The sequence below is a fragment of the Drosophila takahashii genome, chromosome 3L, assembly GCF_030179915.1.
Source record: "Drosophila takahashii strain IR98-3 E-12201 chromosome 3L, DtakHiC1v2, whole genome shotgun sequence".
Classification (NCBI taxonomy): Eukaryota; Metazoa; Arthropoda; class Insecta; order Diptera; family Drosophilidae; genus Drosophila; species Drosophila takahashii.
The window spans coordinates 11,674,804-11,701,372 of record NC_091680.1 but is presented as its reverse complement, the minus strand read 5'-3'; the positions used below and the strand labels follow the sequence as shown (position 1 = coordinate 11,701,372).

The following is a 26,569-nucleotide window of genomic DNA, read 5'->3' as shown; positions in this document are numbered from 1 at the left end:
TGTTGATTATAATCTTCAGCTAAAATCTAGCACCAAATTTTAAAAAGTTACATATTCTGTTTTTAATTTATAAAGCTCATAAATGTACAGTTACCAGTTTAGAGAAGGTTTAATATTTATTAAATATTTTCAAGACATAAAATCTATTTTTATTTAATTAGTTTATTTATAAGCATTTCATTTAAACTTTTTAAAATATTCGAGATTGATTAAATGATTTTAATTTGAAAGTAATACAATTTTAACCATCCGAATAACAGATTAGATTAATCTTTAGACCAAATAGCTTTAAGGAAATAATTTGTATGGCGATTCTTATTTTATTTCCATATCTTTCTATACTTAAACCAACTAAAACATGTCTTATTTACTTTTCAGGACCCCACACGCCCATCGAGGACACCGAAGGCACCACGACCAACGAAGTGGAGTCGCGCGAGAACGGCAAGACCAGTGGGTCCAACCCCCTGGCAGCCACCGCGACGTGGATGCTCCTCACTCTAGTCACAATGCTCTTCAGTAGTTGTAGTTAAGGATGCTGCCCCAGCCGAGGGATCGAACCCAAGCACACAACGGGCCCCATTGGAAGGCGGACGAAGGCGAGGAGAGATGAGGCCACTACAAAATGGAGCAAGAGCAACAGCAACGGCAAATGCACAAGAATCGAGTTAGATCATTAATTAATAACTATTATCATTATTATTATTATTATTTGTGTAATTCTTAAGTTGTTACAAGTAATTTATTAGGCCCTAAGCGCATTCATCTAGCAATCGAAATCGACTAACAATCTACGCACCAGAAGCGAAACTTGAAACTCGGGGCGCACCTCTCCTTCTAGCTTTTCCAAATTCAGAGCTCATCGAATTTCCATGCCGACTCCAACTAGACCTGTGTGCCATATAAACGCGTTGGAGGTTTGCAAACGAATCGAGTAACTGCTAAATATAAACCATACGAAAATTAAACAGAATAGGCAGAACCCCTTCCACTTTCCACAGAGTGTGTGCAGTTTGTTCTCAGATATCAGATACGATACATGTTAATATATATAGCCTACAGTGCATAAAGCTCAATGTTCAAAGCAAGTTGTTCCTTTTTCGGTGTAATTAGGCAAGTAAACAGAGAAGAGAAACCAGAGGCGTGGCACCACTTTCAATGGCTAGTTCTTGGACCGATCACAAATATTATACGTAAAGGATATAAATCTGTTAGCTGTAGCCTCAGTGAATGTTAAACGTAAACCTAAACGAAATTATTGTTGTCTACACCTTTCGAACTGACCGAATGCGAACAATTTAGAAATTGATCAATTGGGCAATCGACGCGAAATGCATACGAATGGAATTTAGTTGAGTAAACGCACTTTACGGAAAAACTAGAAGACTTACAGCTTTATACGCAAATGAAAAAAAAAGAAAAAGAAAAAAAAACGATGAAAATCTATTGATATATACGTATATTATATGTAGCATTATTTAAATTATATGAACAAAGAGCGAAGACCTTGGGGAAATGTCATGAAATGCATTCAGCTAATTAGTGTTTACAGAGCACTCGGAGTTCTGAGACAGAGAGTGCAGGAAATTCAGAGTTCAGCGCACAAATCACGGTTCGCAATTTGCATTTCGCAAATTCGCAATCTGCAATTTCAAACGAAACTATTGTTGCAATCTAACGGATACTTTACAGTGGGGCAGAGCGCTGCTGAATCAAATCCAGAGAGCAGCGCTGGCGACACTCTAAAAACAGAAAATAAAAACAAAAACGAAAAACAAACAAAATATATATATACAAATGAATATGAAATATGCATTAATACGAGTACGACGCCAGCGATAAGAATGAAGTCTATATATATATACACATAAAAGAATTAACTAATTAAATCGTAATTATATGCTAGTGCGTAAAGTGTAACGATTAGCCCGTAACGTGTAAAAAGCAAACAGTTGACCGATAACAACAAATTTAGTTAGTAGCAAATTAACAAAGGAGCAGCGCCGCCAACTGCCGTCGCAAACTTGAAATTGGCATATTATATCGCATAATGCGGGCGCGCTGGTTGAACTATGTATAATTATTATTTGTATCATTATTATTTAACTATTGCATGTGATTAATAATATTTAAGTTAAACGTAAACGCAACATATTAAATTGTAACTTATGTATACCGCAAAACGCAGCAAATCATCGTTGTAAATCTATTCGGAGATAACCAATGCGAATCGAGAATTGCACTAAAAATAAATGTACTACTTTTAGATGCCTAAAAACCAATAAATAATTATGTAACAAGAAACGCGAGTCCAACGCAAGTTTATTGAGAGCGAGGCGCCATAGAGTGCTATGATTGATTGAGTGCAACGGCAGAGAACGAAAACTTTTGTAAATTTCATTTAAAACCTGAATAAACGTCAATATTTGAAATTCAAAATTAGCGCGGTCTTTTGGTGTAGAGGGGGTGGCAACGCTGATAAATTCACCAGGCGTTGAGGTGAGTTCCTAGGACACGAACCATATTATAAATAACAATGGCCGCATGGTATTTTTACTGTTTATCGGTACGGTTACACTGTTTTGAACAAACACATTTTTGGCGGGAAGCATTTTCATTATTTTCCCCGCATTTCCCGGCAATCAGCGTCTCTGAAAACAACTTTCCCCAGCAGCTGTCCTCGGTTTATTGTTCATTGTTGCAAACACAAAAGAAGCAAGCGCAAAATGGCTCGACGTGACTATGCCCAGGATCGAGGTGAGAAAAAACAGCTTCCTTACTTTTGGAGGCACTAAAATCAATCGTTTAATTTTTGCTAATTTACAGAATCCATCAAGACCTTCCTGTCGGAATTCTGCAAGTGCGACGACGATGGCAAGAAGGAGTTCGTCTACGGCTCTCAGTTGGTTAAACTGGCCCATCGGGAGCAGGTACTGATCACCATCGACCTGGACGACCTGGCGGAATTCAACGAGAGTCTCGCGGAGGCGGTGATCGACAATTGCCGGCGTTATGCCTCGATTTTCAGCGATGTGATTGCCGAACTGCTGCCCAGCTACAAGCAGCAGGAGGTGCACGCCAAGGATGCCCTGGATGTGTACATTGAGCACCGCCTGATGATGGAGACGCGCACGAGGAATCCCATGGAGCAGCGCGACGAGCGGAACAGCTTCCCCGCGGAGCTAATGAAGCGATTGTAAGTTGGCCAATCCAGGTATTCCCTCTCAATTTCAACCAATCTATTTATACCCTCAGCGAAGTGGGCTTCAAACCCCTGTCCACGGAGAAAGCGCACTCCATTCGCGAGGTGAAGGCCCAGCACATTGGCAAACTGGTCACCGTTCGCGGCATCGTCACCCGCTGCACCGAGGTCAAGCCCATGATGGTGGTGGCCACCTACACCTGCGATCGCTGTGGCTCCGAGACCTATCAGCCCGTCAACTCGCTCTCCTTTACGCCCGTCCACGATTGTCCCTCGGACGATTGCCGGGTGAACAAGGCGGGCGGCAGGCTTTACCTACAGACGCGTGGCTCCAAGTTCGTCAAGTTCCAGGAGGTCAAGATGCAGGAGCACAGCGACCAGGTGCCCGTGGGCCACATCCCACGCAGCATGACCATCATGTGCAGGGGTGAAGTCACTCGAATGGCCCAGCCAGGCGATCATATCGTGGTATCCGGTGTGTTTCTGCCACTGATGCGCACGGGTTTCGCCCAGATGATTCAGGGTCTGCTCTCGGAGACATTCCTCCAAGCTCACGTAGGTTTTCTTATCCTGAAATTCATTGTTCATCCTTTAAATATTTCGTTATCCCCCCAGCGCATCATTTGCATCAACAAGAACGACGAGATCTCGGACAAGGACGCCGAGCTGACGCCCGATGAGCTGGAGGAGCTGGCCCAGGATGACTTCTACGAGCGCCTGGCCACCAGCCTGGCCCCCGAAATCTACGGCCATTTGGACGTGAAGAAGGCGCTGCTGCTGCTCCTCGTCGGAGGCGTAGACAAACGCCCCGATGGCATGAAGATTCGTGGCAACATCAACATCTGTCTGATGGGCGATCCCGGTGTGGCCAAGTCGCAGCTGCTGGGCTACATCAGCCGGTTGGCCGTGCGATCGCAGTACACAACGGGTCGCGGATCCTCGGGCGTGGGTCTTACGGCTGCGGTGATGAAAGATCCGCTTACGGGCGAGATGACTTTAGAAGGAGGAGCTCTTGTTCTCGCAGATCAAGGAGTTTGCTGCATTGACGAGTTCGATAAGATGGCCGATCAGGATCGAACGGCCATACACGAGGTGATGGAGCAGCAGACCATCTCGATAGCCAAGGCGGGCATCATGACCACCCTGAATGCACGCGTTTCCATTCTGGCCGCCGCCAATCCCGCCTTCGGACGCTACAATCCCCGTCGCACCGTCGAGCAGAACATCCAGCTGCCCGCTGCTTTGCTCTCGCGTTTCGATCTGCTGTGGCTCATCCAGGACCGACCGGATCGGGACAACGATTTGCGGCTGGCCAAGCACATCACGTACGTGCACAGCCACAGCAAACAGCCGCCGACGCGGGTCAAGGCTCTGGACATGAATCTCATGCGGCGCTACATCAACCTGTGCAAGCGCAAGAATCCAACCATTCCGGACGAGCTAACCGACTACATTGTGGGCGCCTATGTGGAGCTGCGTCGGGAGGCGCGCAACCAGAAGGACATGACCTTCACCTCGGCCCGTAATCTACTCGGTATCCTGCGCCTGTCCACCGCTTTGGCTAGGTTGCGTCTCTCCGACAGCGTGGAGAAGGATGATGTTGCGGAGGCACTGCGTCTGCTGGAAATGTCCAAGGATTCGCTGAACCAGATCCACGAGCACCAGAAGGGACAGTGAGTTTTGTTAAAGCTTTTTTGTGACTTCTTATTCTAATAATATTCCTTTTTAGTGTTCCCAACACATCGGATCGCATTTTCGCCATTGTCCGCGAACTCGCAGGCTCTGGAAAGGCCGTCAAGATCGGCGACATCATGGACCGCTGCACCACCAAGGGCTTTAAACCCGACCAGGTGGACAAATGCATCGACGACTACGAGGAGCTCAATGTGTGGCAGGTCAACATGGGACGCACGAAGATCACCTTCATGTAGATCGCCTCTTTCATCGTATTAATGCGTAATTAGTGCATAAGTTTTTGTCTCTTTATCGCCAATCGTTAACATAATTCTCATACATTGTCACTTTACCATTTATTATTGTCATAAATAAATAAGCATTTTGTATTTGACTCGAGGATTCTTTATCCTTTGTTCCGAAACTAATAATTTTGTCTGAATAATATTGATTTATTTTATATACTTTTTAAAAGACATCCAAATAACAATGCATACACTTTGCAAATTGCATTTAAACTATAGTAGATGTGTTAAAACAGCCCATGATCCTTGCCTATAAATTCGTTGTAAAATTCCTTTCAGGACCTCACACAATACGATATCCAAATGCACACACACGATCCACGTTTTACACACACAAAAGAGATAAATTTAAGTAGGGTGCAATTTTTCTACTGGGGACAATACACAGAGATATATGTAGTTATAAAGCCGAAATTGATCTACATGCTCTTGTTGAAACTCAAGGCGGCCCTTAGTTTATTCCGGATCCGCGGGGAGTTCCATCGATTCCCACCCGCCGATCGCAGGCCCGAAATGGATCGAAGTTCGTTGGGCGATATGCCCTCGTCCACGTCGTCCGCCTCCGTCTTGATCTCCATCTTCTGGACAATGAGCCGCACCAGCTGGTGCTGCTGCTCTAACATGCGACTGATGTCGCGCAACTTTCGCCTCTGCCGCTCCAACTCCGCATTGATGTAGTCGTCGTTGTTGTCAAAGGATATGGCGTCCATGGAGGCTGCATGGGAGTAGTAGGAAGTAGTAGTAGTGCCACATTTTTTCCAGGCCAACTTACAATCTTCGGTGAACGGATTGGAGAACCACTTGCGCAGGATAAAGTCGCATAGGCCGAGCTTGCACTTGGTCTCATTGGGATACTCGATGAGCTCCATCTTGTCCACTCGCTGCAGCCAGACGTGGGGCAGCTTCCTCTCCAGCTCGGTGTGGAGCACCACCTGCATGGCCAGCCGCTTGAGCTGGGCATTGCGACGCACTGACTCAATATCGCCGACGGCCAAACCGATGAGCAGGTTCATCAGGAGAATGGGCATGAGGATCATGAAGACGCCTGTGAAGTAAATATTATATTATGAATAGTTGGGGACTTATAAGTACAGCCAAAAAAAAAATCGATATGAAACGTAGATCAAAATTACATTAGTTAAGATCAAGATTGATATGGAAATGGAGAATGGGCAGGAGGATCATGAAGACGCCTGTGAAATAAATATTTTATTATTCTATGAACAGTTGAGGACTTATAAAAACACCCAAAAAAATCGATATAAAACGTACACCCAGAGAAATGTGGGACTATTTTTTAGGTAACGTATGACCTAAAAAATTTAAATAGACTAAAATTTCAGATTTAGGTAATGGGTTACCTAAAAATATTAGCATGTGGACTATGTTCCTACTTTTTAGGTAAAGCTAAAGAGATTTTTATAGGCCATCGTAACCTTCAAATTGGTCCATAAGACCTAAAATTTAGGAATAATTTAAAGTCGATTATCACTCACAACTTAATACAAATATTGGTCCCTAATATTAATAAACAAATTATTCGGTTTTTTAAGTTTAATGTTAAAAAATTTTTTAGACTTTTCTTAAAGCTAGTGATGGAAAAGTTTCAATATATAAAATCAATACCTACGTGGACTATTTTCCTACTTTTAAGGTAATAGTGCCCTATTCTAAAAATAGAATTCGCCTGAGCCCCTTGAAGCAGGCTTTGGTTTTGCCGCAGGGCCTTTAAGTAGTTCCGTAGACCAGAGGCTAGCCTATTGGACTCTCGCGCAGAAGACCCGGGATCGATTCCCACCGAGGACAAAATAAAGTGATTGTTTTTTCAGAAAGATAAAATATTTGCTTTTCCGAATAATACAATATAAGCAATTAAAATAATCAAATATGTTACTATCAATAGTAAAAATCCTAGCTTTTTTTTAAATACCTAATATTTAGGTAATTCTGACCTAAAAATCTAGTCCACTAGCCATTTTTTTAGGTAACCATTACCAGAAATAAATTCAAGACTGCGTACAAAATATAGTCCACATGGACAACATTTTAGGTAATGCATGGCCTTGGCGCGTTTTTCTGGCCATATTTCCTAAAATTTTAGGTAATTAGGCCCCTTTTTAGTCCATTTTGTTTTCTGGGTGTAGATGGATTTTACATTATTTAAGATCAATTTTAATTTGATATAGGGCCAGGTAAATTTTACCAGGTCGAAAAGAATACTTCATGTAAAAGCGATATGGGTTTTGCATGACCTGAAATTTACATGGCCATATCGAATTTACGGGAATATGTTTTTTTATGTACTTACTCAGAATCAAGAAGGAGGTCATGGGCACCTTCAACTGATCGCGATAGTAGGTGTTCACATAGGTGCCCACAAAGTCCAGCTCGCCCAGCATCATCGAGAAGGTTCGCAGCAAGGACATGGGGATGTTGGAGAAGGACAAGTGGTTCGGCTGGGGGTCGATAATCTAGTGGGAAATACTATCTATAAGTAAATGAAACCTCTACGACTATAATGATCTACCACCTTTGAAAGTAGTATGTAGAAAGCCAGCCCAAAGGCAATGATCAGTATGGAGAACACCATCAGCACCTTGATCAGTGTCTGCAGGATCTCCAGGAACATGACCACATAGATGCCCACTTGATCGAATCTCTGCAAGAAGAGGAGCAACCGGAACCAGGAAAGAAACACTGCAATCGAGGCGGCCGAATAATGTATGGTATTTATGCCTCCATCTGGTTGAAAGGCCGGCGTAACCATGATCAAAGCCGAGATGTACAGCACCCAGGATATCAGGTTCACGGTCTCCAGGATATAGTGCAACTTTTGCTGGTAAATCTGTATCAGTTCCCGCATCGAGTTGAGCACTATGTAGACCACGATGACCCCGGCACAGAAAAGAATGGCTGTGGTTCGATTAATGCGCTCCTCGCAGGAGTCCAGGCGAATCTGCGATGCCACCGCAGGATTCTGCGACAGATTCATGGTCAGCTGCTCCCATCTGAAAGAGGGATCTGGATTATTATTTTATTTTGATATATTAAAAGCCGAACCACCCACCCCATGTTGCAGTACTGACTCATCGTCCTGTTGTTGCCAGCCTTCAGCTCAATGTTGTTCATCATCAGCGAAGAGTAGATGGTTACAAAGACCAGAAAGATCGAGTAGATCAGCAGGTTGGCCAGGTGAAAGTACTTGCCGTACGAGTTCCACTTCATCTGCAGATACTTCTGGCTCAGCGGATGGGCCAGCAGCTCCACTCGGCCATGAGTGACCATGGTCTAGCCGGGATTATAGAGATTATCTTAGTAATCTGATAGTGATTAAATACATATAACACGCACACGACATTCAGGGTACAAAAGCCAGATACTGTGAGTCGGTTAGTGGGTTAGTACTTAAGGGACGGAACACACAATTGCAGAGCTCAGTGATCTTTAAGAGAGTTCGGGGACACTCACGTTCACCACGGCCAAGGGCGCGGGTCGCCAACTGGGGTCATTGAACTCTTTGCGCTTGGCCTCGATCTGTTCGGGTGTCTTTTGGTAGGGCCAAAACGAATATTTTATCTGGATGGTAACCAATTAGTGTTTATAGATGTTTGCTGTTAGCCATTAGGATTAGGAAAAATGGATCATGATGTGGCCTATACATATTTGTAGGTTCTATTAAAACCCTTACCAAGATTCGCTGATGTATCGTTTAGGGATGATAACCAAATATTGTTTATAGATTTTTGATGTGGTCTATCTATCCGTAACCCATTACTACTACTACCTTTTACCAAGATTCGCTAATGTATCCTTAAGAGATGATAACCGAATATTGTTTATAGATTTTTTATAATGGGTTTTTTTAATGGGTACCTCCCTCCTACTTTAACCCGTAGAAAACCCTTTACCAAGATTCGCTGATGTATCGTATAAGGTAATGTTTATAGATATTAAACAGTTAAACATTAGAATGAACTGTGGTCCCTTTCCTATTCTAATCCCAAGATTCGCTCACATATCGTTGAAGGGAAAAGGTAGGATACAACACTGAAGCATGCAACAGATCTGGGATTCAGTCTCCAGTTTCCGCTTACATTCAAAGCCGGCAACGGAATGGGACTTGCGGTTGCTATCGACTCTCCGGGTTTCTCGTCACTCTTGGCGAACATAAAGGGGTATTGCAAGAACGCGAAGGAGTACTTGATCTAGTAACGATGACATCGATGGGGCGGATAGAAATCGATTAGCGATTAGCTTCGTATGGAATGAGATGAGGATCTAGATGATCTAGACCGCCCCTATGATCTAGTCTACCCACTTACGTAGAAGCTCTTCGAGTCCTTCTTGCAGTTTGCCTTGGTGATGCACTTGTCCTGCACTGCCTCGAACACCTTGGGCATGGAGGCAATCAAAGCGAGGGTCACGCAGGGATGCTTGTCCGAGCGCAGGGCCATCACCTCGTTGGCCCGCTCCTCGTGGGTGACCATGGCCAAAGCAGCCTCCGGATATTTGTAGTAGATGGCATAGTCAATGGCGCTCATATCCAACACATTGTAGACCAGTTTGCAGCCCATGGACATCAGAACGGAGATGGCATGCGGCTTGTTCTCCATGGTGGCCAGATGGAGAGCGGTGTTCTAGGGGGATTTATTAGATATTACTTCGTAACTTAATTTCTTAAGACCTTTCTTTCTCACCCCATCCTTGTCCACCTGATCGAGCAGATGCGAGTGCACCGAGTGCAGCAGCTCGATGGTCTCGGTGTATCCCGACATGGCCGCCAGCTGGAGGGGATTGCGTCCGGTGTGATCGCGATGGAGCAGGGCTCCGCGATTCAAAAGCAACTGCACCACCCGTGTGTGTCCCTGCTGCGAGGATATGTGCAGCGGCGTCATCCCGGCCCCATCACTCTCGTTGATGATGAAGGACCCCTTCTCGGAGTCCAGGAGCTGCCGCACCGTGTTGTATCTTCCATAGCGGGCGGCAAAGTGCAGCGGACTCTCGTTGTTGTTGTTCTTCAGATTGATGCAGGCGCCCAGCCGGATGAGGTTCTCCAGCGAACGGATGTGACCATCCCGGCTGGCATAGTGCAGCGGCGAACAGCCCATGCTGTCCTTCTCGTTGAGCAGCAGCTTCAGCTGCGCCTGCGTCTGGCAGTTGGCCACCTGCTCCGCGAAGTCCGTCAGCCGACCGCCGTTCATGATGACGAAGTGCAGCACATTGCGGGCGGCGGCGTCCTTCACACTGATGCACGCCCCCAGGCGAATCAGGAGGTGCACTTTAAATAAAATGGATGAAAAAGAAAAGGAATTTAACAGATTTATGGCGAGGAAACACAGACAAATTCCTTTTATTGTAATTTTATCAAACCTAAAAACTTTATTTTTTGTAGATTTTTTGGAAAAATTCAGAGATTAATTTTCTGAAATCTTTCTGAAATATAAAATTATAAAAATTATTATAAAATAATAAATAAAAGAAAATTTTTGGCCATTTTTCAATTTTCTTTTCTAAAAGGATACATTATGATTTTTTACGAAAAAATGTCAATCTATTGGAAATTTAATAACAAGTTCAGAAGGTATGACAATCCACATTTAGATAAATATTTCCATTGTTACGGTCAGAAAACGAATTATTTTTTCGTATATTTCCAAAAAATTCCACTTTTTTTTTCGAAAAAATCAGTGACTGGTTAAAAAAAAAGTGATTTCTCTAAATGTTGCGATAAAATGCATTTTTAAATAAAGTTTATAAAATGTTGTAAATATTTGCACCGTTATTTTGAATCCGTTAAATAAATAAAGTTATGTTTATTTACCTTTCTTCGGGAAATGAGACATTATAACTAATTTCAAAGTTCACCTGTTTTCCAACCGCTGCGTGAGGCGGCCAGGAGCAGCGGCGAGCGGTGCTCCTTGTCCAGGGCATTGATGTCCGCCCCCTCGGCCACCAGATAGGACACGATGTCCGGATGATCGAACATGGAGGCGCAGTGCAGCGGGGTCATCTTCTGCACGTCCGTGCAACTCAGGCAGAGTCGCTTCTCCAGCGGCTGCATTTCGAACATCAGCTTCACAATGTCAATGGCACCCTAAAAATAAAATAAAACCAAAAAGCGGAAATGGAAAACCAATGTCGGTTTCATTCATACGCAGTATGTATTTCACAACATGGAAGTGCTTTGTTTTGTCAGCAGCAAAGTCACGTTCGTCTTAGTCAATTTGCATAAGAATTTGTCAAATTAAAGTCAAACTCAGGACACGAGTCGAAAGGAAAAGAAAGTAAAGGAAGGGAAAGCAAACCGCACAGCCACTTTTCACAGACCCTTGGAGAAGCTTTAACGCTGTTTTACTTTCACTTACTGACCAAGAATGCTTTGTTTGCCCAACTCCTCCAAGGAAACATGAGAGTTGTCGAGTGCATGGCTGCCTGTCAGTTAACCGCCCCTCAAGGATTTCCCACTCACCTGGGCACAGGCCAGGTGCACTGGCGTCGAGAGATCGTGTTGCTGCGTGGATATCTTGGCCCCGGACTTGAGGCACAGCTCCACTGCCTTGATGTCGCCTCCGTGCACCGCCGAGTGGAGCGGCACGTTGCCCTCGGAATCGTAAAAGGATATCATCTCCTCGCGGGTGCAGCCGCGTTGCTCGCCCCACTGCAATATAAATAGCTTGATTAGTAAAGAGACTTCTTCCGGAAAATAAATATAAATACAAAAATTTTAAAACAAAACACAATTTACTGAAAAACCTTAACACATAATTAAATAAATATTTATCCGAATTTTTAGGATTTTTCCCAAGGATGCGTATTGATTTCTGATGGCCTGGAAATTCTTCAAAATTACCAAGAAAATATTATACAAAGTCAATGACCGCTCTCGTCTGAGCTTTCCTTCATTCGATATTTTTTCAGCTTAAACTTTGGGAAAACATGTTTTCCTTCTTTCCGTTTCTTTCGCCAGCGAGAGTGACCCATAACAAATTTGATACTTTTTAAAGAGGACGCGCTGTCAACGCGGCGCATACGCAACTTCAATCAAGGAGCAAGGAAAATAAAAATGAACCCAGAGTGCACGAAAGGTTAAATAAAAGGAATCAAGCAAATCGCTCTGAAGTCCAGAGGGGATAGCTTCCACAATAAGATCAAAGCAGGATGAGATGACATAGTTATTGGTTGACTGAACGATTGCATGCAACTAAGATATGTATGTTTGAGTGGGGAAATGGAAAATGGGAAAACTTGCCTGGAAAAAGACCTCCATTGTCTTTGAGCTGGCATTCTTGGCCGCCTCGTGGATGGGATAATAGCCATTGTTACAGGGCTTACGTGGACATGCATCGAACTCAGTTATCTGGAAGACAGGATGAGTTGTATTAAACAAATATAAATGTGTCTAATTTAATATGCCAACACGGGAACATGAAACACACACGCCCCCCAAAAGGGGATCTAATTCTATAAAGGCAGGCGAAACGAAATTCTACTGAGGATACCAACCTTTTTCTATGATAAATTAAACTTTGGTACGGATGAGTGTGTTTTTTTCGAGAGGGTGAAGTTTGATGGGCTGTGTTGATTAATGGCTGCTACAAATCGAACCAATGCAAATAAAATGCATGAGCAAATAGGAAAGCTAGGCCAAAAAGTAAAACTAATTATATGGAACGATTGGCAATGACTCACACCACTTACCAGGATGCGAGCGCACTCCTCGTGATCGTAGATGGCCGCCAGATGCAGAGCGGTCCTTCCGTGCTCCCCGCCCTGCTGGATATCGATGACATTCCGGTACTGGCCCATCACCCGAAGGGACTTCACCTTGTTCAGCTCAGTGGCCAGGTGCACAGGAGCTTGTTTCTTCTCGTTCAGCACTCCCGTGTCCACTGGACTGTGCGGATTTTAGTAGGAAAAGAATTTTAAGCACTAGCAGGCCAAATCAACCATGGCAGAGCGACTTACATAGACAAAAGATAGTCGAGGGCCTCGTAGGCATCGCTGTCCACCGCAATGTGGAGCGGGGTATTTCCCGCATTATCCTTTGCATTAAAGTCTGTAAATCACACTTGATAAGCAGCCCTGCTAAGTGGCTTTATACCCTCACTTACCGCCGTTCTGGTCGCGAATATACCGCAAAATGTTAACCCGATTACGGGCCGCCGCCTGATGAGCAGCCGTTCGTCCTTTGCCATCCTTTAAGGAAATGCGCGAGTTGTCCGCCATGAAAAGACGCTTGAAGTCGTCAAGGTTTCCGGACTCAGCCGCCTGAAACGGAAGAACAGGTGTCTTTTAGTTTGCAGCAACTTCAATTAAAACACAAAGCTCTGTTTACTCTGCCAGCACTGGAAAAAATATTTTTAAAGAAATTTTAAATCAAATTTATGGATAATTTCAGTTTGGAAATTGTTTTTAAAAACTTTTAGATATCCACTTCATTGTATAAATATTTTAGTCTGATTTGTTTAAGCTCTGTAACAAAAAAAGTTATTAAATTTGCCAAAAAAAAATTGTTTATTATGTGAAAACTTTTGTTTTAAAATCCGAGTAATTTTGTTTTTTGTTACCCGGAGTCTAACAAACTTCTGTATTGAAAATACATTTTTAAGATAATTCCTACATTTTTTTATTTTAGTTTTTAATATTTTTAAACACTTTTCCGAAAATATAATTTATACAATTTTGTGTCATCTTAAATGTGTGGAGATTTGTAATACAAAATTGTATATTCTCATTTTTATTTTTTCCTGTTTAAAATAAATTTCTTGTACATATTAAAGGCTTTTCAGTTTCACTTATTTTCTAGAACAACTTTCTGTTTGACTTTCCAAGTGTCAAGCTAAGATAGAAGAAAAATTTCCCTTCGCTGCAAAATGACTTTAAACATTAATGCCTTCCGGCGACTGACTAATTTGATTGTCTTATTTCATTTTCTGTTCGATGAAAAAATATTACAAAGATTGCACTGAACAACCTTTCCTGGAAGTGTCCATCAATGAAGCTTTTGAATCACATTCAAGGGGGAAACGGAACTTTTAACCCCGTGAGAACTAATTTAGTAATTCGCCTTTGGCTAATTGAATGAGTTCGCCGGCCAGTAGTTTTACCTTGAGATAGTCAACTATTTCTATCTTTGGCGCCGAGGTCATCCGCAGGATTCGAGCCCACATTTTGGGCATGTTAAGCGGATTCATCGCCGTCATTTCCGCTCCGCGGACACAGCCGCCCATTAAATATCGCAGGGGACTGGTGAAGTTTTCTCGCTTCGGGGTCTCCTTGTCGCCCGAAGTCATCGTCTATTTTAATTGCATTTCTGTTTAGTTAGCAGATTAACCCTTATTGTCTTTGGAGCTTAGCTGACATCGGGCGAAGTTTCGAGAGCCTTGGCTTATTACAGATTTTTTCCAATATGCTTTCCATATGCGTTTGTTTGACTGCTGAATTCAGCTCTGATTTGCTGCATTTACGTGTTGATTCACTTTGACACTTGCTTTGATTTGCTGGTGGGTATTTTCTGATATGTATGATATTCCTTGATATTGATATTCCTTTTTAATTAAGTTTTGATTTGCTGTTTGGTTAGTTTTTTGATTATATCTCCGACCGAAACTCAAATATTTCAAAATAATCAGAAAACGAGAAATTTAGTTACGACAACTTTTAGGTTTGATATGCATATGTTTCTTAAATTGCAATTGGCAAATATTAAAAATATATTATTTTCTTCTTCTTACAGTCTTTTATTATATTGTTCACTTTTTATTGTACTTTAAAAAGCTGTGTAAAAAAAATAATTTTTTTAATGTATGTATCAAGTTGTTGTTTTTATGAGTAAACTTTGTGTAATATTTATACCCTTGTAGAGGGTATTATAATTTCAGTCAGATGTTTGCAACGCAGTGAAGGAGACGTTTCCGACCACATAAAGTATATATATTCTTGATCAGCACCAATAGCCGAGTCTATCTAGCCATGTCCGTCTGTCCGTCTGTCCGTTTCTATGCGAACTAGTCTCTCAGTTTTAAAGCTATCGCGATGAAACTTTCCCGAAGGTCTTCTTTCTATTGCAGGTAGTACATATGTCGGAGCCAGCCGGATCGGACCACTATATCTTAAGGCTCCCAATCAAATATAAGAAAATTCATTGTAACTTTGTAGGAAGTAGGCGTTTTGATTCTTGACTACTTAAAAACAAAATTGAAATAAATCGAAACGCTGAATCTGGAATCCCTGGAACTGCACCGAGTGAGTATTCTTTCATCTACAAGGGTATATAAGCTTCGGCTGGCCGAAGGTAGCTTCCTTTCTTGTTTTTCACTTCAATCCCATAAGTTGTTATTGAGTTACGTAACCGCAATAAATGTCACAAATTAAATTGATTTGCCACTGTTTTTCTAGCCAAGTTAACTTGATTTTTGGTAAGCGCAATGGAGAATAAATATCCGGAGGGAAGAAAAGTTAGGTCCACGCAGGAAGAGTCGCTGAATGACTAAAATCTCAGACCAAGCCGCCCTGCTTTTATAGCCAACTGCCAGCAGCTTCGGGTGCGTGTTACACAGGACCTTTCAGAAGGATATGCTTCGTGTATTTTGTTGAATTCGCCCGTCAACTTTGGTTTCAATTTCAATCTTTTTCATTTGCGCTGAATGTGAAAAGAACTTGTTGCGCATTATATCGTCTTGCGAGAATTTTTCGTAGTTCTAATATTTACCCAAAAGCTATAAAATTATATATTTTTTTAAATAAAAAACATTTAAAAATGTATTTTTAAATAGCTTTTTTTTGAAGATTACATTTTTTAATAGGCAACCGCTTTTGGCTTTTTTTAACTTCGTTGCCCGCTTCTCGAACTTTCAAAGGCCGAGGCTACGATTCATCGAGCAGCATTTATCATAGGTCTCGCTCGGGGAATTGACTCGCTTCTTCACTTTGGAGAATTGCTGCCCCGCACCTGCATTTAACCCATACCGATCCACCCCGAACTCACCCGCAATATCCTGAAGGGGCTGTCACGCAAAAGGCAGACCTCCGCCGGCGGCTCTGCTGGCAGGATGGCCTCCAGCGGCGTGTCCGCATCATCGCCATCGATTTCTATCCGCTTGGGACCCGCGCTGCGCTCGATTATCATTGAGAATATCCAATACTGCAACGAGATGTCAATAAATTTACGTCTATTTTCGGCACGATATTGGGTAAAAGTGTTTTTTTTTTAATTATAAAAATAATTGGTGCTAAAACTATAGCGGCAAAATGGAAAATTCTAGATGACTGTTTTTTACGTAAGTTTTATGGGATTAATTTAATTGTATATCTATGCTAAAATAAATAAAATGCATACACTGCTTTTCATATGATTCGAAAATATGTGTTCAACAATTCAACATTTTTTATTGGGTTTTAATATATTTAAATGAATCTATAAAAGACAAAAAGCTACTTTATACAGCTCCAGATTTATAAACCTTTAGTATTGTATTAAATGGAACATACATTGGACTTTTTGGCCACTTAATTATTTATTTATTTATTTCTACTTATGGTACACTCACTTTGCTGTTGCGACCGGTGCTCCCGCTGCTGTTGCTGCGTGGTTTGGGCAGCAGCTTGGGCTGGGCCTCCATGAGGTCGGGGGGCGAAAGGGCGCCGCACTGGCTACCATAGACCCCGTTGTAGAGCTTGGGCATCCTTGCACTCGTAATCGTACTCGTACCGCTCGCCTGCCGGTCCGTGGACGCAGCTGTAATCGTGAAGGGCCGCTGGTCGCGACTGTACATGGTGGTTAGTAAATCGTTCGAATTTCGCTATTTATCACACATCATCGGGCGGCACAATCAGTGGGCTAATTAGATATTGATTGGGCTAAACGGTTTGCATACGCGTAAACCGACAGCAAACCAATTTAGATAAGCCGCCTGTCACATGATATCGCGAGATATGAAAGATAAGCCCGAGGACGACGATGTACTAGGTAGAACCGTAACGGACTAGAACTGAAACACAACTGCAACTAGGGCTAACTGTGAAGTAACCCCTGGCCAATTTACACGCACTTAAATGTGTATATATATATATCCTAGCTGGCTACCCCACCAAGTCAATGGCCGTTTGTCATTCCCCCATTTATAGCCACTGCCCGAGGGAATCGAAGCCGGGACTCCGTTCCGCCAGCCCATTAACTAGAACTGTCTAATTAATGCCTTGTTTATTTTCGCCACTCGGTCACGGGGAATTTGCATAAAGCCAAGCCCCACGAAATCCCGACTTACTCTATTTCCTCCAGCCTCATTTTGAACCGATTTCACCAAGCGAAGGACTCAAACTGCAAGCCTATTCGAAGTGCGTCGCAATTTCTAGGCGATTTTGTAACTCCTAATTACATTACAGAGATATCTATCGCACGATTTGGTCTCCGATTTCGCACTAATGAAATTGAAGGTACTGCCCCTCAGGTGAAACAAGGCTCTGATTATTTCCACGAACACTTGGCGATGAGTTGACGAAATTTCGAGGCTTTCGATTAGTCTAAGTGGTGATGGTGGGCAAATATTAGAGCAAACATCAGCCGACCGTCGGGTAAATAAATCCCTTAATGAAAGCGACACTTTAAGGGGTTACTTTGGGTCAGGAGATACGGGTTTTAGGAACCAATATATATATAGAAATACCTCTTAATACGTATGTGAAATAATAAAAAATATAATAGAAATATAAATAATTTAAGTGAGCCAAAAATTAAATCTTCTTTGTTACCTTAGTTTTTTTTAATTCTCGACTTTTAGCGTCCTTTCCTCACTTGATCAGCGTGTTAAATGTTTCCTCGGTGAGCAGCTGACAGGATGCACTTACATCTTCAATCGACTTTGAATTTAAAGAACTTGAACTTGATTTTGATTTCCGCCAAGACGAGAACGGAGCACACGGAGCAGGCACAACTGCGGCAGCAGCAGGAATTTTCCGAGTATTTTCGCACTGAGTTTAACCGCATTTAAGGCAGCTTGCCATATGTTTCACTGCCGATCCGTTCCTGCGACGTGGAGGAAGCACTACAAGAACGCGAGCAAGGACTCGGCAATGCCTGCGAGGGCAAAGCGATGGAGCTAAAGGATATATAGCTAAGTAAAATGTAAACTCTTGCACTTGTGATGGACAGCAGACACATTAATTATGAAACTAAATTAGCACCTTTCACTGGAAGTAGCTAGTCGTCCCTTAGAAGCTTCCTGCTGAGTGATTTGCGAACCGACAGCTCCGATAGCTGAACACCAACTGAACGTGGCAGCCTTTGGGGCCCTCCAAGTTTCCCGGCCAGAACGGTTTAGTCCAGTTCGGGGCGGTCCTGATAAGCTGTGGCAGCCTTTCGTCTCGTTTCGCCGCCACTGCCGCCATTAACACATTAACACTCAGACCCAATCGAACCGATATAGATACTAGATACCATATGCACACATGAACATCCACAAATAAGCGAATTGCCATTTTGTCACCCACATGGTGAAATAGTCGCGGAGCTCTGGGATAGTTCTGGATGCTTTAAAGGGCTTCTTAGGGAAGTGAAAGGCGGAAAAGTGATTTCCGAACAGCCAATCACTTTTGGATAGAAAATCAAGGAGTCTGAAAGATAGTTTACTAAAATGCTTCTCCTCAAATATAATAAACTAACTTATTGTAAATTTATTTTATAATATTTTACCGCTTTTTTACTATTCAATTAAAGTTCTTTTGTGTATGTAAGTTTTATTAAAGCCATATTTACTCTAACCTAACAAAGGACGACCTATTTCAGTGGGGTCAAGTCGCAGTCCCAGTCATTATCGCATTTACCTCCCATTCGCACTGAGATGGCCATTAGCAACTTCAATTAATTACTTTTCAAGTGTGGAAAATGACAAGTAAAAACTAATTTATTGAAAAACTTTTAAAATGCAAGGAGTAACTCAATTTAGCGAACAATAAACAAACGGAAAACAAACAAAAAGAAGTTCTCATTCGAGTGGAATGGCCATGAGTTTGCCGGGCAGATTGGAAAAGAAGAGCACCAATCCCAGGATAACGATCAGTATCAGCAGACCCCAGAGGACATATTTCCGAATCACGGGCCAGAGGATGAACCGCAAGGACTTGCAGGGATGCGTCAGTGGGTTGAAGGAGGTGTCCGGTCTGCTGCGGGTTAATATAAAAAACAAGAGAGAACGCTATAGTCGGGTTCGAGTCCCGACTATCTAATACCCGTCACTCAGCTAAAGGGAGTGCGAGGGAGATGGATATATACACTTTCTTTGATTGCGCATAACTTTTTAATAAATGGTCCGATTTGAAAAATGTCTTCTACATTTCTTCTACAAAATTGCATTTATACTTTTCGGACGGGCGTGGCGCCCAAAGAAGCCCAAGAATATGTGTGGGAAATCTCAAACTTCTAGCATTTGTAGTTTCCGAGATCTCAGCGTTCATACAGACGGACGGACGGACGGCAACTAATTGGCATTTTATTTCCTAACAATTAAATAATAAAGAATTCAAAATTGGAAAGAATAATAGTTCTATTCTACAAACCGTAGTAAATCGTAGTAAACCCTAGTTAACCGTAGTAAATCGTAGTAAACCGTAGTAAATCGTAGTAAACCGTAGTAAACCGTAGTAAATCGTAGTAAATCCTAGTAAACCGTAGTTAATCGTAGTAATTCGTAGTAAACCGTAGTAAACCGTAGTAAATTGTAGTAAATTGTAGTAAATCGTATAAAATCGTACTAAATTATAGTAAATCGTAGTAAACCGTAGTAAATCGTAGTAAACCGTAGTAAACCGTAGTAAACCGTAGTAAATTGTAGTAAATCGTAGTAAACCTTAGTAAATTGTAGTAAGTCGTAGTTAATCGTAGTAAACCGTAGTAAACCTTAGTAAACCGTAGTAAATCGTAAGTCGTAGAGTAACGGGTATAAATATTGAGGGAACTTGCAAAAATAACAAGTTATTTTTACAAAAAATACTGGCAGCTTACTAAGGCGGCTCCAAGGCCATCGGTGGATCCTGACCACGACCCGCCGGCCGGTTGGCTGCCTCCACATCCGTGCAGATTTCAATACTGAGCTGCATTTTACCCTGATAATTATAAGGTACTTAGGAATAACCACCTACTTAATAATAAACATCCACTCACTTTCTGAACTTTTGCCTGGGAGCGTTGCGAAGGATGCGCATTGCTTTGCAGCGGAAACCAGCCGCTGATGACCTTGCGCTTGAACAGATTAATGCGCTTCCTTTTCCTGGGAAAGGGCTTGCATAATTGGACATACGGATAGGGCGCGTACATATTGGAGAGGTTCAGCTCCAGGGCGGCCAGGTACTCATCCTTGGACAGCACATCCTTGTCCCAAACCTGCAGATATACAATCGGCGGCTTCTTGAACTCCACCTCCTCCAGGAGCCCCGCCTTGCGGTGGATAACCATCTGCGAAATGAATATTATTTAGAAGGAAACGGGAGCCAGCTGAATAATTAATAAGGGGAAGCAGTATTGTTTACCCTGACCAATTAGGCAAGGTCAAGGCTCACCAGGTCCTCGTTGGGGGAGTACTTCATGCCGAAGACCATGCGCCAATTAAATGCCGCATCGCCCGCAAATGAGCGGTAATGGATATCGGTCGCCTGGCGCTTGTCCTCATCCTCGCACCATCTGCAAAATATAGCGAAAAACGTCGGTAATTGCAAATCGTTTACTCGGATCCGCTTGTAAGCCACGGGTAATAAGCAGGGGGTCAGACCCCTAAAATGATACCCACTTACCCTATCACGTAGATGTCGCTCATTAGTTTGCCGAAAATGTTTTTGTCCCCCGACTGAATCCCAGCCAGATTCTTGACCACAACACGCACCTCAAAATCCGCCGGCGGAACCGGGGTTATATCGATGGGATTGGGCACATAGATGTTCGCCTCGAACAGCTCTATCCACAATTGGAGTTTACCCTGTATTGATATATTAAAATAAAGTATCAAAAAGGTAACGAAACTAAAAGTTCTATACAAAATATTAAGGCGGAAATTTTCATGACCAAAATGTTTTATGGAAATTGAATGCCAAAATTTAAGATTCCATTTTTAAATGCTAATTGATTCGGAACTTTATAAAGAACTTCACGCAGTAGAAAATTGGAAAAGTGTATACTGTCCGAAATATGACTTTTTAATCGTTAATTAGGCTGAATTTTTTTCTGTGTTCTTTTGTGATAATTCTGTTCATAATACTTATCATAGATTAGCTCTATAATATTGATAAATGTCTGTCTAGACCGAACATAACTAATTATAGCTTTCATGTGGCTAATTTATAGATACTTTGAATAATAAATTAATCATATCATTGAGTTAGATTGGGATAAACTTCCTAATTTTTAATTTACCTGTTCGACGTTTGGAAAATCCTCTCGATGAAGGGATCGTGTCTCCACATGCTCGGGCACCAGTTTGTAGCCAAAGGAAGGCAGCATGTCCATATTCTTAAGCACTGCGAGGCTAAGTCGCTCTTGCAGTTCCTCATCTGGAAATAAAAAAGGATTTTAGAGCTCATCGGCGTAAATATTTAACTAAAGGGTCTCCCACCCTTAGAGATCACTGTCTCATCCCCGAAAAGCATGCCGTCCACCTCGATCACATTCCCATAATAGTAGGGAGGCCGAATGCCGCGTCGTTGGCAGAGGTCGATGAGAATTTCCGAGGGCGACTTCAAGTCGTGCCAGTGATTGTAGCCACTCCGTGTGTACTCATTAGCCACACCCACGGTGGCTCGATGTCGGGACCTCCAGCGGTCTTCCAGATCGACATTGGTCTGACCGATCACCTCGTCCTTGATCTTATCGTGATCGTACACCATGATCTGCAGCATGTGATCTCCGGGCAGCGTAGCCTCCATCTCGAAAAGGCGGCCAAAGACGGGATTGCTACGATTGGGCGCGTAATGAGCTCTATCGGAAACCGTCTTGCCGCCCAGAAAGAGTTTCACATAGCAATCTGAGTTGCCTTTAAGATCTCGGGGGCGCATCTGAACACCCTGCACTACATAGACACGAACAATCAGCTTAATGGTCTCACCCAGTGACTGAAGAATGCTCTGATGTCGGGGATGTATGGCGTTTGGCAACGGACGAACCCTGTCGCCACCACCTTCGGGATCCTCGAGAACGGGACACTGGCAGGGGGTCAACTTGAGTTGCAGCTTTAGAGTCGCATAGACATCCTCTTTGGGCGGACCCTGCTTCTTGAACTTGACGCCATGGACCAACTGAACGGGCACCGCCCAATCCTGGAGGTAACCGAACTGAGCCTGCTTCTCCAGCTCCTCGTGGTAGATGACCAGGCGGTGCTTGTGCTCGTGGCTCATCTCCGCCGCACTCCAGTACATGGAGTTGTAGAACTTGGTCCACCAGGTGAACTCACGTCCCTCGTATAATTCACTGTCATCCAGATCGCTTTCGATCCTCAGGGACTGACGATTGGCATAGGCAGCGGGTCGCAGACCCACAGCGAACATGAGACTCCTCCACCAGCCGCGGATCCTCGACGGTTTGGCCTGCTCTTCCTGCCACTCCAGTTCGTCCTCCTCCTCGTCTTCCTCCTCCTCATCTTCAACCACACTAACCGTAGTGGAAACCTGCTCCCTTTTCGGCACACACTTTAGGCTCCTGTCGCGTTGCAGGAAACTCGAGGAATTGGGTATAAGAGCAGCTCCCAGGGTGGACTCGCTACTAAAGCCGGAGAGCAGGACATCCGTGGCAATGATCGCTGGCCAGTAATCCTGCTGATCAGGAAGACTCTGAGGGGGGCAAGGTATATATATATACATGGTTTATATCCATAAGGTAATCCACTTACCACCACACCCGAAGCATAGGCCACCAGGAAGTTAATGCTGTTGCGAATGCGAGCCGTGGAGGGTCCACTGGCCAAGACGAGGTCACCCATCATCACCTTGATCTTCCTTTTCCCCGCCGAACTCATGCTGCTTTTGGAGTAGTTGCGCAGACCCACAAAGAAAACTTCCAGGCTGTAATATAAAATAGATAAATCCTAGTAAGGTATCAAAGGTAACAAACTCACACAAAATTCTGCATATTGGGTCTTATAGCAGCTGGAATGCCCGTGGCGAGATGTGGCTCCTTGTTAATAGCCTGACCAGTGGGATCCGTGGAGAGTTCGATGAGTTCCGCGGACATCAGGACCTCCGCTTGAACTGATCCCTTCCTGGCTAGTGGCACCCATTTAAGGGGAGGTGGTGTCAAGTGCTTCAATCTCTGTAGCTTCTGCATCGGACTCTTTGGCCAGCCCAATCCTCCGGGATCCTCCCAACTGGAATCAGTGGCCTGATCCTCGCTGATAACGCTCATAGCCAGACTTCCCATGCCCACGAGATCATCGGGTAGGCTGCGTTCCGAGTTGTAGAACTCCAAGGAGAGAAGCGGGGGATTCTTTAGATAGAGATTAACTCCTCCTGGGAGGGATAACAAATTGAAGGTGATGACGGCATTCCAAATGGGCGAAAGGGTTCCAGGAGATGTGTATGTTTCGCAGGCCTGGTCGGCGAACAGGACCCTCAAATGGGAGTCGCAGATGCTCCTCTTCTCGCCACCAGGACGAACTTTAGCCTGATGAACGTAGACGTGGCAGAGGAAGTGTGTCTGTCCGGGATTCGGCTGCCACAGCATGGGCTCGATGCAGGTCCAATCCTCACTGATCGCCGAGAGGAACTCCTTTCGCTCCCGTTCCACCACAATGGCCAAGCATCCTGAAACTATGGCTGAGGTGCAACCACAATTGGGGCAGGTGTGCGTGCAACCGGAGGCTTTGAAGGAGAAGCTCCTGAGACGCCAGCAGAGCGTCTCCTGCTGCTGCAGTTCGGTGTTCTGATTTTGCAGATGCAGAAAGAGCTTGGCGTTCAGCCGGCAAACTCCCAAATCCTTACCACCTGCACTCAGGGAAAGAACCAATTCGGGCCACTCGTCCTGCAGGCGAGCCATGCCAGAAAGCTCTCCTATCTCAGCCACCAGGCGCTGCAGCTCACTAACCACATCTGCAATAGATGCATCCAAATGTTCCAGGAAGCAGGTGCGCAATCTCTGCTTCAGCTGATGCAGCTCCTGCGGCAACTTGGCGAAAAAGTCAAGGAGGTACAGCTGCCGATTGATGTCCCATGTGGTGCGCTGTGGCTGAACATCGTGATCGAATCGGTGGGCATCTAGACCCTCCTTGATCCTGGTCAAAATGTTGCCCACTATTGCCTTTAGGCACTTGGCCTGCTCATCGAGGAGGTGATTTTTCAGCTGAAAGACCTTGAAGGTATCCAGCTCACCGCGCTAAAATTAAATAGGGGTGTTACTAGAAGCTACAGAATGAAAGTACCATACCCACCATATAGTTGGCTATATCCAGCATGAAGAAATCACTTTCAAACTTAGCTCGATTATCCGGCAGGCGCACACGAAACATGCAGGATCGAAAGGGTGCCTCCCGGCGGAAACTTTTCGAATTGATGGCGGATCGAAAGCGATCCAAAGGAGTCCTCAGGGAACCCTCCAGCACATTCGAGCTGTGTTCGGCCAATCTTGCGGAGATCTTGTAAGCGGAAGCCGAGGTCTGAAGGTGTTGACCCAGCAGGGGAAGAAACTCAACCAAATAAACGTCATCGTGCCAGAAACGAGTCTCATCCAAACCGGGCACTGTTTTTGAGGACAAAGTGTGACTAGGCTGCACATCATTCAGCATCTCAGAGCGCAGTTCCATTAGCAGGCGACCCACATAGGTCATCGGATTGATAGGATCGTAAAGGTGTAGGTAGGTGGGTCCCAGAGATGGAGTTCCTGTAAGAAACCTAAGTGGTGACCCCGAGGTGACCCCGAAGAGACAATAACTCACCCTTAAAAGCAATCTCTTCGAGCGACAACTCGAATTCAGCCACACACTTCCATTGCAGATGCTCATGGGCGAGTATGAGGATAAGGAATCGCTGCGCCACCGAGGGATACATCCAGGCGAAGTTGATCTCGTGGTTCCACACCGGCGTCGACGTATTCCTGGCCACCGGCGTTTTGCCCTTGAAAGGATGGAATCTGTACTTTAGAAACGGAAACGCAAGTCAATGTCGAGAGCCAGATACATTGAAGCCGGCAAACGATACTTGAATCATGTAGTTGCTCTGCCTGATGAAGTAACCTCGATAGAAGGCGACGAAGTAGCGAATGTTGCTTGGGGCAAACGAGCTCACATTGGTCAGGAGGTTTCTAGGTTTTAATAATAAGAGATAGATCGGGGAGATTCTTATATTTGACCACTCACCTTTCGATGTCATCGTAATCATGGTCCACTGCCCATTTATTTAGGTGCTGGCTGTCCTGTTCCTCAGATCTCAGTCCAATGGTCACTGGACTGTGCTGGGATACGATGGCCAGATCGAGTTGCAAGTAGCCGTGAGATTCGGTGGTAGCCTCTAGGGATTGGTTCTCCCCAATGGGCGCCTCCAGTCGGCCCCATTTCTTAAAGTAACCGTGATTGGATTGATTCCACACACTGTGCAGATCCACCAGCAACTCGCCCACCACCACATTCTTCTTGTAGGTCATGTGCTTCTTCAGCTCGAAAAGGATCGTCAGACGCAGGAGCTCGGTTAAGGTGCAGTGGAATTCAAATACAAAGTACTAAGTCAGGGATGGTCTATATAATCAAATGGAGGTATATGGCTTTAGTCAAAACCCACCTCATTGAAAAAGGGATTTTCGGTATTCGGGTACGACTTGGTGCTCTTGGTCATTTTGTCCAGACTGATCCGCACGTACAGGTCTCCAGAGGTCACTCCCACTTGCGCCGCTTTGTGGACGGTAATGCAGATTAGAAACTCCTGCGGAGCCCCGGCGAAACACTCCTCCATATAACTCATTATCTGTCCAACTGGTCTGGGGAGCTGAGTTCGGGGATGGGCATTTTTAAAATCGCCCCGAAATTTGAGTGGAAAACAAGTGCAATGGAATTTCAGGGCTTTGCATGAGCAAAGGCTCATGGCTTAGTTCGTTTGCTCAGAACGAACTTTAAATATTTAACATTTTTTGAAGTTGACAAGATTTTTTTTGACAATATTCTGATCCAAAGGTATTCTTTTAAAATATATTTTAAGTTAATTTTTTTATAGTTTGTAATTAACTAACTGATGAGAAGCCTTTCATCAAACTACACAAAAAATGATTTTATTATAGTACCAATGAAAATAAATAGAAAGAGGTATTTTCAATTTTTTTTTATTTTATTAAAAAATGCTTAAGAAATTATTTTAATCATCAACTTCGAAATGTTTAATACTTTTTAAAAAGCATTAGTAAAGTATGTATGTTATGGCTTTATTGGGTTAA

General features: G+C 43.7%; 4 protein-coding genes across 15 annotated transcripts in view; 2 read left to right on the top strand and 2 right to left on the bottom strand.

Annotated features, from left to right (window-relative positions):
* The window catches only part of dally (division abnormally delayed protein), a 68,187-nt gene extending 65,748 nt beyond the window's left edge, over nucleotides 1-2,439 (top strand). Inside the window, exon 9 of the mRNA XM_017144520.3 lies at nucleotides 379-2,439. Within this exon, the coding sequence (XP_017000009.2) occupies nucleotides 379-533 (155 nt within the window). The 3' untranslated portion in view covers nucleotides 534-2,439. The remainder of the gene's footprint in view (nucleotides 1-378) is intronic.
* Nucleotides 2,440-2,583: 144 nt separating this feature from the next.
* Mcm7 (minichromosome maintenance 7) lies at nucleotides 2,584-5,270 on the top strand. The gene is made up of 5 exons (XM_017144551.3): nucleotides 2,584-2,757; nucleotides 2,827-3,196; nucleotides 3,256-3,757; nucleotides 3,818-4,875; nucleotides 4,932-5,270. The coding sequence occupies exons 1-5, from the start codon at nucleotides 2,727-2,729 to the stop codon at nucleotides 5,131-5,133; spliced, it is 2,163 nt and encodes a 720-aa protein (XP_017000040.1). The 5' UTR covers nucleotides 2,584-2,726; the 3' UTR covers nucleotides 5,134-5,270.
* A 258-nt stretch (nucleotides 5,271-5,528) lies between these two features.
* TrpA1 (Transient receptor potential cation channel A1) lies at nucleotides 5,529-16,869 on the bottom strand. 8 transcript variants are annotated; one of them, XM_017144550.3, is made up of 17 exons: nucleotides 16,731-16,869; nucleotides 16,169-16,324; nucleotides 14,289-14,477; nucleotides 13,293-13,449; nucleotides 13,147-13,237; nucleotides 12,880-13,075; nucleotides 12,431-12,538; nucleotides 11,651-11,839; nucleotides 11,047-11,275; nucleotides 9,879-10,459; nucleotides 9,504-9,818; nucleotides 9,276-9,386; nucleotides 8,249-8,469; nucleotides 7,712-8,189; nucleotides 7,490-7,652; nucleotides 5,954-6,226; nucleotides 5,529-5,896 (listed from the first exon to the last, which is right to left on the bottom strand). In XM_017144550.3, the coding sequence occupies exons 1-17, from the start codon at nucleotides 16,863-16,865 to the stop codon at nucleotides 5,601-5,603; spliced, it is 3,888 nt and encodes a 1,295-aa protein (XP_017000039.2). In that variant the 5' UTR covers nucleotides 16,866-16,869; the 3' UTR covers nucleotides 5,529-5,600. The 8 variants fall into 8 exon arrangements, with proteins under 8 accessions (XP_017000039.2, XP_044251714.1, XP_017000035.2 ...); XM_044395779.2 differs by lacking the exon at nucleotides 14,289-14,477; XM_017144546.3 differs by lacking the exons at nucleotides 9,276-9,386; nucleotides 14,289-14,477 and adding an exon at nucleotides 8,650-8,757.
* A 2,195-nt stretch (nucleotides 16,870-19,064) lies between these two features.
* Nucleotides 19,065-26,257, bottom strand: mfr (misfire). Of its 5 annotated transcripts, none has more exons than XM_070214967.1 (14): nucleotides 25,924-26,256; nucleotides 25,506-25,864; nucleotides 25,348-25,450; nucleotides 25,086-25,284; nucleotides 24,582-25,030; nucleotides 23,274-24,526; nucleotides 23,049-23,220; nucleotides 21,780-22,989; nucleotides 21,581-21,717; nucleotides 20,965-21,146; nucleotides 20,734-20,854; nucleotides 20,339-20,629; nucleotides 20,180-20,280; nucleotides 19,065-19,341 (listed from the first exon to the last, which is right to left on the bottom strand). In XM_070214967.1, exons 1-14 carry the CDS (start codon nucleotides 26,221-26,223, stop codon nucleotides 19,164-19,166), a joined length of 5,055 nt encoding a protein of 1,684 aa, XP_070071068.1. In that variant the 5' UTR covers nucleotides 26,224-26,256; the 3' UTR covers nucleotides 19,065-19,163. The 5 variants fall into 5 exon arrangements, with proteins under 5 accessions (XP_070071068.1, XP_016999957.3, XP_070071071.1 ...); XM_017144468.3 differs by having other exon boundaries at nucleotides 25,086-25,263; nucleotides 25,327-25,450; nucleotides 25,924-26,255; XM_070214968.1 differs by having other exon boundaries at nucleotides 19,204-19,338; nucleotides 25,086-25,263; nucleotides 25,327-25,450.
* Nucleotides 26,258-26,569: the final 312 nt, after the last annotated feature.